The 12,635-nt window shown below is 39.4% G+C and overlaps 1 protein-coding gene across 4 annotated transcripts in view; it reads left to right on the top strand.

The window, feature by feature from the left end:
* The window catches only part of COBL (cordon-bleu WH2 repeat protein), a 482,604-nt gene extending 472,432 nt beyond the window's left edge, over positions 1–10,172 (top strand). For all 4 annotated transcript variants that reach the window (XM_083188208.1, XM_083188209.1, XM_083188207.1 and 1 more), the window contains one exon: positions 4,889–10,172. In XM_083188208.1, coding sequence (XP_083044334.1) covers positions 4,889–4,924 — 36 coding nt within the window. In that variant the 3' untranslated portion in view covers positions 4,925–10,172. The remainder of the gene's footprint in view (positions 1–4,888) is intronic.
* Positions 10,173–12,635: the final 2,463 nt, after the last annotated feature.

The following is a 12,635-nucleotide window of genomic DNA, read 5'->3' as shown; positions in this document are numbered from 1 at the left end:
TTTAAGATATTTCGCAGCCTTTTTAAAGTTATTATAATAAAGGTTAAATTTTATTAGTTGGTTCATAATTTTCCTTAAGGTGCACCCACCCAAAGGACACTCTTCTCTTTCTTCGTTTTTGTCCTTAATCAAACGTGTCCAAGGGTAGCACACCCCACTCTTGATCATTAAATTGATGAATACATAGGGGTCCTCTTCACATCTCAGTCTTGTGCGATTGACCCCCAAAAAAACCCCCCTTGGTAGAGAATTATAATTTCTGGTACCTGATCTCTTTGGTGATTTAGAGAAATGCAGTCTCCAAGTTTTGTTTTGACAGTAGGAAAGATCCTGTAAAACGCAATCTGGTTTCAGTGTCGTCGTTCTCAATGTCAACATTGAATTTTAGTCGACAACCAATATGTCTACAATAAAAAGGTTAACATTGTTTACATGTCGACACATTTATGATGTTAACATTTACCATGTCAACACCACAATGTCAACATACTTTTTTTTGTTGTTGATTGTAATGGTGTGCACACTGTGCAATTTTGGCTACAATCTTGACCAAAATAGGATAGAATTAGGATAGTAAGTTAGCCAAAATCGCACAATGTTTAGGAGGCTTGTGATACCGATGCACAGCCCTGTGACCAGGGCCGTCTTAACAGCAGTGTAGGCCCCTGGGCAAAGCAATGCACTGGGGCCCTTACCCATTCTCCCCTCCTAGGGGTGGGGGGTGCTATCAGCAGCAGCTTTGATGTCCCACGGGTGGCAGGGGGTGCTCTATCTTCCACTCAACATGTAGGACCTGGAGCAGTAACTTCTGCTAATTACTCCTTTACTGCAAAGGTGGTGGGAGGGAGAACACTAACGTGTGGAAGGGGGCACTGAGCTGAATGAAGGGTACCTTGTAAAAGACTTCCAGGGAGGTACAGTACAGTAGGGGGTGTTTTATACGCAGTGGAGGGTTGGATAATGGAGTGGGCTTAATATTCGTCATTTTCCGGTGGAAGTACAGCTTGTTTGACTGCAGATACTGTACGTACTGTATCTCCATTATCTGGAAAAAGATTTCTAAGCCTTCAATAGTATAAAAACCTAGTCTCCCACCTTTCAGGAGGTGCTGGGGACTTGGGGATCAGAGATCAAGACTGAGCCAGAGCAATCCATTGACAAAAATATAAAACTGTACACCAGACATTTGGAGCTGGAGCAGGGCTGCTGGAAGGCTGATATCTCTGGTTTTGGGCAAGATAGAGACAAGTCACTAGTGTCCACAGAAAGGGAAGAGTCACGGCTTTTGGCATACAGTATACAGTACTCTCAGAAAAACTCTAAGTCAGACAGAACCTGAGAAATCTGACTGGGAAGGGCAATTACCAGGTAGGATGTGGACTGCTGCTTTGAAGTTGGATATCTCCATTTCCCCAGGGCCGATTTTCAAAATTCTGGTATCCCTGGAAAAAGGGAATCCTCAGCTCTCAGGATAGGACCCTTATACACCTGTGCCCATTAAGCCCATACGAAAAGACGGCCCTGCCTGTGACATCGATATCGCATGGCAAAAAAATAAGGCTTGCTGCTGGGTTTTACACATGTGCATAATCGCACAATGCGCAGACCCCAAACATCAGGTACAGTGACGAATTTGGACCTGTCTGAATCAGACCCTAAGTCATCTGTAGAATGTATTCGATCTAGGGCCAAATAGCAAGATAGTCAAAATAGGACATGCAGTTAGCCAAAATCGCATAGTTAAAAAAGGAGAGAAATAGAGTAGAAATAGGATAGTCCAAATTGGCCATTAGCCTGAATCGTACCATGTGTACACACCTTAAGACTTAGGTTTAAGTTTAGGATTAGGGTTGGAATAAAATAAGCAAAAAAATAAGTTGACATGCTAAATGTCTACATTATGAACATGCCCACATTTTAACCATGTCGTCCTTTTTGAATGTCAACATTTTAATTATTGACCTAAAGACCATGTCATATTCTGAATGTGGTTCTTCTAAATGATGACTTTTCAGATCATACCCTGTAAATAGTCTGCCCAACAAAGCTTCCAGGTAGCAGAACTTGCAGCATCTGTTCTAATCAGGACTATAGGGGAGAACGTACTGGGGAGGTATGATTACCTATTGAAATTAAGTAAAATACTCTGCTCTTGGTAATATAGAAACAAATAGCATGCAGTTTTATATATAAAGGCATGCATTCACCCTATTAAGCAAAATTAAACTTGTAGTGTAGAGTTTATGCAAAAATATTGGTGCAGATGTAAATAAAATAGATAATTTTTCCGAGCCTAAGGGCCTGATTCAGTAAGGATCACATATGCTAAGCAGCTTTGTGATTGCATTAAACTGCGATGTCATCCATTGTGAATTAGGTGCTACAACTCAGATTCAAGTTGCTGTTGCAATAAAACAATCAGTATGGTAAACTAGCGCCCTGCCCCGGCTTCGCACAGGAAGCACTAATTATCTATAGCCAGATGACTTCTGGTGGATGGCTGGGGGCGGTCATGTGACAACGTTTTAGCAGATATCTATAAGTACAGTGCCGATTAGGGTGGCCAATCCCGGGATCGGCGGGATCCCGGGATTTGGCCCCCAAAACGCCGGGATTTCAATCCCGGGATTGGAGTTTCCAATCCCGGGACTTCGGGATTAGACTGCGCTTGCGCGCAGTCTAATTCCGGGCAGCGTCTGAGCATCGCTCAAACGCTACCCGACTTCTCCCGGCAGCACTGTGTGCAGAGTGACCTCTCAGCGTGAGGTTACGCTGCCCAGGCAGAGGTCGCGCCTGGCATTGTAATGCCGCGCCACCCGCCCAGCCAGCGCGCCCTCCCGTCCAGCCAGCGTGCCCGCCCTGCCAGCGTGCCCAGCCGCCCGCTCGCCCAGCCAGTGTGCCCAGCCCAAGCGCCCAGCCAGCATGCCCAGCCCAAGCGCCCACCCGCTCACCCAGCCAGCGCGAAGCCAGCATGCCAGCGGCATGGACGACCCGTCCCCCCACCAGGCAACCATCAAATGTAAGTAATTACATTGTAATTACTGACTGGGGCAGTAATTGTGGGGCAGTTTTTTATTAGGAAAACCAATCCCGGGATCCCGGGAATCCCGGGATTGAGCATTTTTCAATCCCGAATCCTGGGATTGAAAAAATGCCCCGGGATTGGCTTCCCTAGTGCCGATGGTCAATCTGGTTCTGTTGCACAACTTTGGTGCGTTTAAGTTGCGAATAAGCATCACCGGTGATTCAACCTTCAATGTTAATACGTGCGGTGGCATTACGGGTGGCTCCAATTAATTAAAAAATTCCATCGTATAATTGACGGCTTGTTCTTCGTCCATTACTGTGTCGAACGATTTGTATTTGACTGTTTTGCCGATCAGTTTCAATTGAATTTGCTCATTGAGCTTGTTGACATCATCATTTTTTGGTGCCAAAATTGCATGTTCGCACAGCGAATCTGGATTTTTGTAGTTGGTTTTTAGATTTGGGAATACCTTGTCGACAACGGCTTGAATATTCAGTTGCATTTGACAGAAGTTCGGTGGGAACAAAATCTAATTCGTGGCGCGACCAATTAATTGCCAAAATTGGTGCGAAGTTGACTATCAGTCCATTTAAGTAGACTGTAGAGTGTCTTATGTAAATGTGTAGGTAGTGCACATGCTCAGAAACTCATGCACATATGATTTCTTCCATGCTTCTACTTGTCTACAATACATTTCCATGTACTCTATGAGTAATCACTCCAGTCCATACTGTCAGGTTTCTGATGCCAAGGACCAATGCCATATAGTAATTACTCAATCCTCTTTGGACAATTACTTTTATATGTAGAACTTTGAAATTAGCTTTTCTTTACAGATCAGTGCTGTGGACCCATGGCAAGTCACCACAAAAGGTTCCTCAGTCATTAGACAGCCCCTGGATAAGTATCTACTGTACATACTGAGCAGCAGTGGTCTAGAACATTGTAGATACTTTAAGACATTACTGGTCTTCAGTAAATAAAAATGGGGGTTTTGTAAAGACTTTTGGCCCTAGATATCCCAGTTTGCAATTTTAAGTGACACTATATTTTCACCTAAATCAGCAATGTTAAAATAAAACAGTTCATGTATATTTAGCTTAAAGTTCTTGCTGTGACCCAGGCCCATATAAGCACCTGTCCCCTGGAAGAGCTGGAAGCAGAGTGATAGATTAGCTCCATAGGGTACACTGTACATGTACGGCCACCAGCCTGTCCATGTGCCAGAAGGAGCCGATGGGTGGGATGCTCTTGGATTTGTACTACAATAGCTCATGGGCTACTACAGGTCAGATATCCCTTATCCAGATATCAATAACTGTAGGTTTTTGGAGTATCCCAGGGTTTTGGTGTTTTTTTTTTAACCCCCAGCACCTACATTATTTATTTTTCATCCGTCTCCAGAGGCATTCCCAGTCCCAAGGATGCATAGCACGGGTGTGCCGGTGACATCATGATGTCACCGGCGAACCTGCACAATGCATCATTGGGACCTTGGATGTCTCAAAAGATGGACCTGGTGGTCACCGTGGTATGATCCCCTTTCAAAAATGTTCCTGGTTCTGAGCACTTCAGATAAGCGATACTAAACCTGTATATGCTAACACCAGGTATCCCACACATATTCCTTCATAAACATACCCCTTATTATTGTTTGTAATAAATTTATGATTGCATAATTGTAATATAGGACTTACATCTGTAAACTATGTTGAATTTTATTTTGGAAGCAGTTCTGTATTGTGCAGTTAGTTAATCATTGCTAATGTTAACCTGAATGATGAAACTAAGAGGTTCAGTTCCTTGTTTATAACTTAAATTGAACACGCTTGGCTTGACTGTAGATTTCCTTTGTTACAGGTCCCTGCTCCAGTGCAGCGTAAGAGAAAATACTGAGGAAAGCAGCTCTACCTACAGGAGATGCCCAGACAATGACACACTTGAGAAGTCCAGAACAGCCAGTCCGTCTTGATTGTTTAGTCAAGTGGCCAAATATTTTTCACCTAATTTTCTGTTTCAAAATAATGGTTCAAAAGGGAAAATAATGTATTGCTATGCTGTACTATGTGTGTGCCAAGAAAAATGTGTTTTGCCTTGAAATGCATTCAGAGATTGCCAATAAAAGATTCTTTTTGGCAGGTGAAATAGGCAGAAAATCCCAGAATTTAAACAATGCAACCTTTGCAGAGAACAGCGCTGTTCATTAGATGTTTTTTTTTCTCTTTAACAAGACCTGTGACTGTCACCATGCATGCCAGCAAACAACTGGAACACATGGGCAAATGTAATCACACCTAATCCATAAAGTAGTGCACTTCATCTTCAAATTCATTTTTTAACTAAATTTGATCCATACAAATTAGAATTTTTGATCCACTTCCAAATTTAGAGCATGGGGAAACATTATTTAAAGGACAACTTTACCTGAAATTTGCAAAATATTAAGAGCTCTCTATAGTGCTAGAAGCCTAACAGTACTCACGGTTTTTCATTAGGCATCTTTTTATGCAATGATAATGTAGACCGGGGCATTTATATGCATAGTGACTTATCCATGTTATCCATACTCATATCTATACTTATTCCCATCTGCAGTGTGTACCTAGAAAACTGTCTCTGTTGCTGTGCACTCCATCTCAGTGTTTTCCCTGATATAGGTTATATATAGTAAGCCCATTTAACAAACAGTACAGAAAGAGAATGAATGAGTATTTGTTCCCTGAATAAAAAAAAATTCTTTAATGGTAAATATTTTACAAATGATTAACATATATTTTTAGATATTTTATTATATTTGCTTTTTAATTGGAACAAACCAAGAAAGCAATTGCAGCAATAAGTGATTTTTTTTTTTTGCCTATTGCTAAGAGGCAATAGATTTACCAAAGGCCAAAGATTCCACCATCCCATTGGGCGGTATTCAATGCCGCTGGCGAGGGGGGCCCTGTTTTCAGCGAGGATCTCTGAAAACAAGCCATGCTCGTTGTTCAACCCCCGCGTCAGTCTCGCGCCCTATTCAACGTTCCAGGGGACTCCTCACTGTCGGAGGATGGCGAGGTTGTCCACTAATGCAGCAAGCCCGCTGCTTGCCGTTTTGATGGCTGTACTCACATTTCCACCTTGCTGTAAAAACCCAGTGAGGTGGAAATGGCGAGTGCAGGGGGTCAGTTGAATACTGACCTGCGAGCTGTGACGGTGAGCTATTAGCACTTCTCTCCGTCACACCTCGCCAAAGACCATTGTCTCAGTCCCATGATAAAACCTCTCCAAGAGGGGGCTCAGAAAATGTTAGCACATATGAACAAATGAACAAAGATGACTTGGGAAATACTGTACTGTATAGAAGGTCTGTAAAAAAGAGGGCATAACAACAGGATTATATATATATATATATATATATATATATATATATATATATATATATATATATATATATATGAAGATACAACATTTACTTTTTTTAACTTTAAATGGTGCAACTGTTTTCATATTGTGTTGCTACAGTAAGTGAGACTCCTCAGTACTTACAGTAGCTTCAACATAATGTCACAGAAAAGTGACCTTTCTTAGTTGTTTTGTGACATCTTCAACTTTAAATAAAAAGACATATGAGTACTGTACAGTACAAGAAGCCTGTACATGGTACAAAGCAGAAAACCACAGCAAATATATAGAACCTGCTGAGCTATATTATAAATATTCTGCATTTGAGAAGGTCGCCCTTAAGAACAAAACCTTCTTCTCTGGGATTGGTAAATGCCTCCAAATAAATAGGTTTTGTATTTGGTTACAAAAACCACCCCAATATAGTATTCCACCATATTGTTGTATAGCAAACATACGTGTACGGCATGCGTTGGTAAGGAGGAGGGGTCTGTTAAGGGTAAAAGACTCCTCAATGGCCAGGAAATATTGCCTCAGATGTTGAAAATAAAAAGAGCTACAGGCACCCAGCACCAACATATTCTTCTATGATTTATTGGGTGTCATATGAAATGTCATCGCTAAACAGTACAAGTGTTCATTGGTGGGAGCCTTGTATATTTAGATGTGAAAAAACAATTAGAAATTTATTTGGACATGACTTGTAAACTACAAGATCCAAAAAATCATGGTGGGATTTTTCCATTAACAACAGCTAGAGAGTTACGGATTCAGTATACAGAATTTAGCTCTGTACTGTGTATATACTGTAGGTGTATCAGAGTAGTGAGAAAATATTTAGTAGCAATCACTTCCTATAGCACCTTTATCAGAGGATGACATAATTATCCTTATTTTCAATAATTGTTTACTAGAAAATTTTTCACAAAACACTGAATCATTTGAACCATTTTTAGTATCTATCATTATACAGTTCTTAGCAGGCAAGGTATTTAGAAGTTCCTGGATGTAATAGGAATAAATATCCATGTAAGGACATATTTTCTTTCCATTTAAGCACAGTTTTTCATTTAATCTTGACATACTCAGGTTTGTGACATTGTGTCGCTTGAGACATTGAGTTGGCTCTCTAATAAGACTATTTACTTGAAGAATCACTGTAGAGTTTATTCTCGGGATTGCATGGAGTGCACTGTTTGATCTTGCTGACTTACTTTCAAAATTAGATTTCAGGAGATAATGACTAAATGGTTATTTAAAGTAGAGATGTGCAGGCTCTGATTTACTCTGATTTACTCTGATTTCAAAGCAGGATCTTATTGGCTATCCCAAGTCACATGACAGTTGTTGACAGTTGATAGCCAATAAGATCCTGCTTTGAAATCAGAGTAAATCAGAGCCTGCACATCTCTAATTTAAAGCAGTATGCACTAACTAGATTCAAGCATTCCCACATATGTTTTACCATAATTAAAATATTGCATTAAATTAACATAAAAAAATAAATGTAATACACGTGTATTACTTTGGTCTACAAAACAACACTTTCATAGTATATGTTGTAAATAGGATTTTAGGACCAATAAAATTGTGCTATGATATGTAAATAATAATATTAATTATTATTGTAGACCTATATTTAACTAATTATTTCTGCTTAGTTGTATAGGAGGAAATTCCCAATGGAATTAGTTATATCATAATATACTGTACTTGATATTTTGCATAGGAATGGTTTAAAACATACAGTTTAATTGTAGCCTGGGAGAAAAAGTACCAATCAGCTCCTTTGGGTTGTTACTTTATCTCTCTCCAATGCTTGATACATCTTGCTGTAAATACTCTAAAGAGCACAGCTAATGTACCTGGCAGAGTTGCCAGTTGGAGAACTGTATTGTAATTTAGTTCTCCAATTTACAATTACTGTACCAATGAACTTAGATTGTGTTATCTACAGACAATTGAGGAGCCATTTTGTAGCTGTAGATAATATTAATGTGAATGCAAGCTAGCAGCTTACTGGGAACCAGTGCATCTTCTGAGCCATTCTTTCCTTCAGTCATGTAACTGGTTTGTAGTGAATTGAATTGATCCATTTACAAAATGGCTGCCTTGTTTAGGTTACTGAAAAAATGCCTAAAGGGTAAATAAAAAAATAACATGTACTTGTAAAATGTTAGTTGGTTAATACTCATTTAAACATTGATAACATTCAACCAAATACAAATATACATATGTACACAGCAACAGTTTTTAGGAATATGAAGTATGTCATATCACAAGATATGACTGACTGAATCCTAGCATACCCCTTATTCTGATGAGCTTCTTAATGAATGGTAAGGGTACAGACAATACGCAGACAATTTGTATTGTTAGCACTGTAAGTGATTATTAGATGATGGTTACAATTGTAGGTGATGATTATTCCTAATGTAAACTTAAAAGTATTGATGTCTACTTTATGATTTATGTTCTCAGACAACAGACAAAATTTAGAGTTATTTCTATACTTTTCATTTACAACAAAATCATTTTAATATGTTTAGAGCTGTGTTTTCCGATGTGCCATTTCCAGAGGGATGTACAGTATAACTGGCCATATAGTACAATTACTTCTTAAAATATATGTAAGTATTTAAAGGAATGAGCCCATAATGGGTCACTAGCCAGAGCTAAGAGCCATCTCAATGAAGGAACTTTGTTCACTTTGCCATTCTCTTTATTTTCCCAGTCCACTTAAAGCAGGTGTACACTGTGTTATAATGGGGTATTTTCTCTGCACAGTCTCTCTTATATATACAACATGACTTGCATGTATATAGGTATGTATGGGGAATCATGAATCCTCAGAAAACAAAACTGCTACAAAGAACAATGGATAATGACCCATGCAATAGCGTGCACAGATTCAGTACATTAGGTGTGTTCTTCTAATTAAGTAGTGTCTGTCCATTTTCCATTGGGATCGATGATCCCGATCATGTACCATAGCAGCAGTTATTTAGCAGGTTAAATCCCGTTGTAATGAGTATGCCATGCAGACAAAGAAAAAAAGCGTAATTGTAATATCCTGTTTATAAAGAAACAAAATTGTGTGCTACATTATGTATAAAATGTACATTTTAGAAATTGTCAAGAACCTCCCATGTACAGGAATGGGACCAACTGCTCACAATGCCTGGGACTGAAACATTCCCCCTGCAGTACCTAGTAAACCACTGCCTGTGACACTGCCTGTGACATACCCTGCTCATTATACTGTATTACATAACCGAACAGGAACTATTATTTCCCAAACATTCCCTTTTATTTCTGACCATACCTGTATATTTTTGCAGACAGTGTATTAAACTTTTGCGTCCTTAATGTTTGTTCACTTCTTCCTATTGTTAGCTGTATCTTGTACTAGTCAAAGTGTTAACAGTATTCTTTGCTGTTGTTAATTTTATTAATCAACTTACAGAGATGTATATATTTTAAATGCAATAAATTAAAAAGCATAACTTAAAAGTTAAAAAAGTAATGAGTTATTTTTGTTAAACTAAAATAGTAGAAAATGAGGTCTGGAAATGTATCTATATATTATATATATATATATTTGTCTGCAGTTATGTCTTACAGATTATTTTTAGATTTACTGTAATATTCGAAAGGTATAAAATGTGGAGCAAAGCAATATATTAGCCAAATATTGGAACTGACTCATATTATTTCTTGTGTATTGTGCCACAAATTAAAATAATCATGACAAACTGTGTATTAGAATTATTATTATCGTTATAATTATTTTTAAAATAAATTATTAACATTTTACCATTTCTGTACAGTTATTAGTAGTGCAGATTACTGTTAGGCTATTGGTGATTACTATGGACCAACGGTTACCAAACTATTTTGAATCAGAACATTCTAGAGCATGGGTCTTCAACCTGTGGCCCCCCAGATGTTGTGAAACTACATGTTCCAACATGCAGTGCCACATTTTTTCCTATAAGAGCATGCCAAAACTGTCAGGGCATGCTGGGACATGTAGTTCCATAACATCTGGAGGGCCACAGGTTGAAGACCTGTGTTCTAGAGTATCCGAATTTCCTTCAAAAGTTTCCTAAATTTCCTGAGAAATTCAGATAAAATGTTAAATTAAGCAAAACATGTTTAAATGTCATCCTGAGGTTCAATTATGTGGTAAGGGACAGGATTAGTTTCTTTGTCCACATTTTTTTATGATAGGAAGCCATAAGCACTAATTTTGCCTATTAATTTGAATTGGTCCTGTACCATTAACCCAAGGAACACCTAAAAGTGCATACAGGACCTCCAGGGTGCCACGACTCATCTATAGCAATGGATCCCAGTTTGGGAACCACTGCTATAGATGATTGCTTTGATATATTGAAAGATTGCATAGCCTCAGAAGGACTTTCCTCCAAAGAAATCAAGTAAAGTACAAACAGCACATTTGTTGAAAATCAGCATATAGGCCTTTTCTTTCTCCCAAGTAATGCAGTGGGTAGTTCACACCTTAGTAATGGATCTGTGCCAATTTGTCTAGAATACATGACATTTTTTAGATCATCTCAAGATTTGTGAAATGCTTAATTGCCATTAAATACATTACTTTAAAAAATAAAAGTCTTACAGAATTTAAAAACTACATATTCTAATCTAAGCCTTAAAATGTAGATACATTTTTTTTTTTTAAATCTTTAGACCAGGGGTTCCCAATCTTTTTTGAATCACGGCACCCTCGAATACAAAAGTTTTTTCACGGCACCCCTAGGCCAAAAAAATGTAGAAAAGAAAAATAAAATTAAGTGAATTGTGTTTATATGTGATCCTTAGGTTCAGTTATATTGTAAAGGGTTCTGTTTGCACACATATTTTATGATTGGCAGTCACCAGAACTGGTTTTGTCCATAAATAATTGGCCATAAATAATTTTAGATGGTCTTGTACCACCAACCCGAGGCACCCCTGCAAGTGTCCCGAGGCACCCCAGGGAGCCACGGCACACAGTTTGGGAACCACTGCTTTAGACCATAAGCAGAACTTTAGCTGTAAGGCATGAGCACTGAAATAGAATTCTTGTTAAATTGCACAGCACTTAATGGATAAACTACATTTATTTCCATATAATCAGTCAGAAGACGGAAAGGCTTCCTCTGAAATAATGAATTGCCATCATTTAAGCAAGTAGGGAGGAATTCAATTGTGTGCGTGCCAGGAGCCAGCAGATGGTGCCTGAACTTCATTTTGCACCCCTCATGGGGTGGGAGCTGAACGGAGAGTGAACCATTTGAGCACTGAAATGGAACTTTTAGTTTGGTGCATATTGAGTGTGATATGCATGATACCATGCATCACTTAAATATCCCCCATGATCACATTAGGGTGACATTCAATAGGGAGTGATTTGCTGCTTTTGGAGATTTTTAGCGCAAAAACGGCCGAAATCGGACGTTTTTGAGAAATCGACAACTTAATGAGATGCGAATTGTGGCAAAAATCACACTTTTTGCTGCAAATTCGCACATTCTGAAGTGGCGATTTCTCAATGCGCATCCAGATGTTTTCCCATTGAAAAACATACAATTTGCAAATTTAATGGGGAGCGAATTTGGAAATCGCCCCCCAAAAATGTGCAAAAATCGGCAAAAAAATAGACCAGGTTCTGACTGGCGAATTTGTCAGAAATATGCACAGATCATTGTGATCTGTGCATGGTTCTGGTTTTAAAAAAAAAAGAGTTAAATTAAAAAGTAAAAAAAAAACGCGTGGAGTCCCCCCTCATGAGCGTAACCAGCCCCGGGCTCAAAGAGCCGGTCCTAGTTTCAAATAATCACGGGGCTGAACAAATAGAGGTCCCCAGGATTTTATTAAACCAGCATCAGGCTCAAGGGCCGGTCCTGGTTCCCAAAATATGAGGGACAAAATGAGTATTGCTGTGGAACTAGGGTGGCCAATCCCGGGATCGGGATCGGCGGGATCCCAGGATTTGGCCCCCAAAACGCCGGGATTTCAATCCCGGGATTGGAGTTTCCAATCCCGGGATTTCGGGATTAGACTGCGCATGCGCGCAGTCTAATGCCGGGCAGCGTCTGAGCATTGCTCAGACGCTGCCCGACTTCTCCCGGCAGCACTGCGCAGCGTGACCTCTCAGCGTGAGATCAGAGGTCACGCTGCGCAGGAAGAGGTCGCGCCCGGCATTGTAATGCCGTAC

The sequence above is a fragment of the Crinia signifera genome, chromosome 5, assembly GCF_055691185.1.
Source record: "Crinia signifera chromosome 5, ASM5569118v1, whole genome shotgun sequence".
In the NCBI taxonomy this organism is placed as follows: Eukaryota; Metazoa; Chordata; class Amphibia; order Anura; family Myobatrachidae; genus Crinia; species Crinia signifera.
The sequence above is the reverse complement of the archived record's forward strand: the minus strand, read 5'-3'. Positions and strand labels throughout refer to the sequence as shown.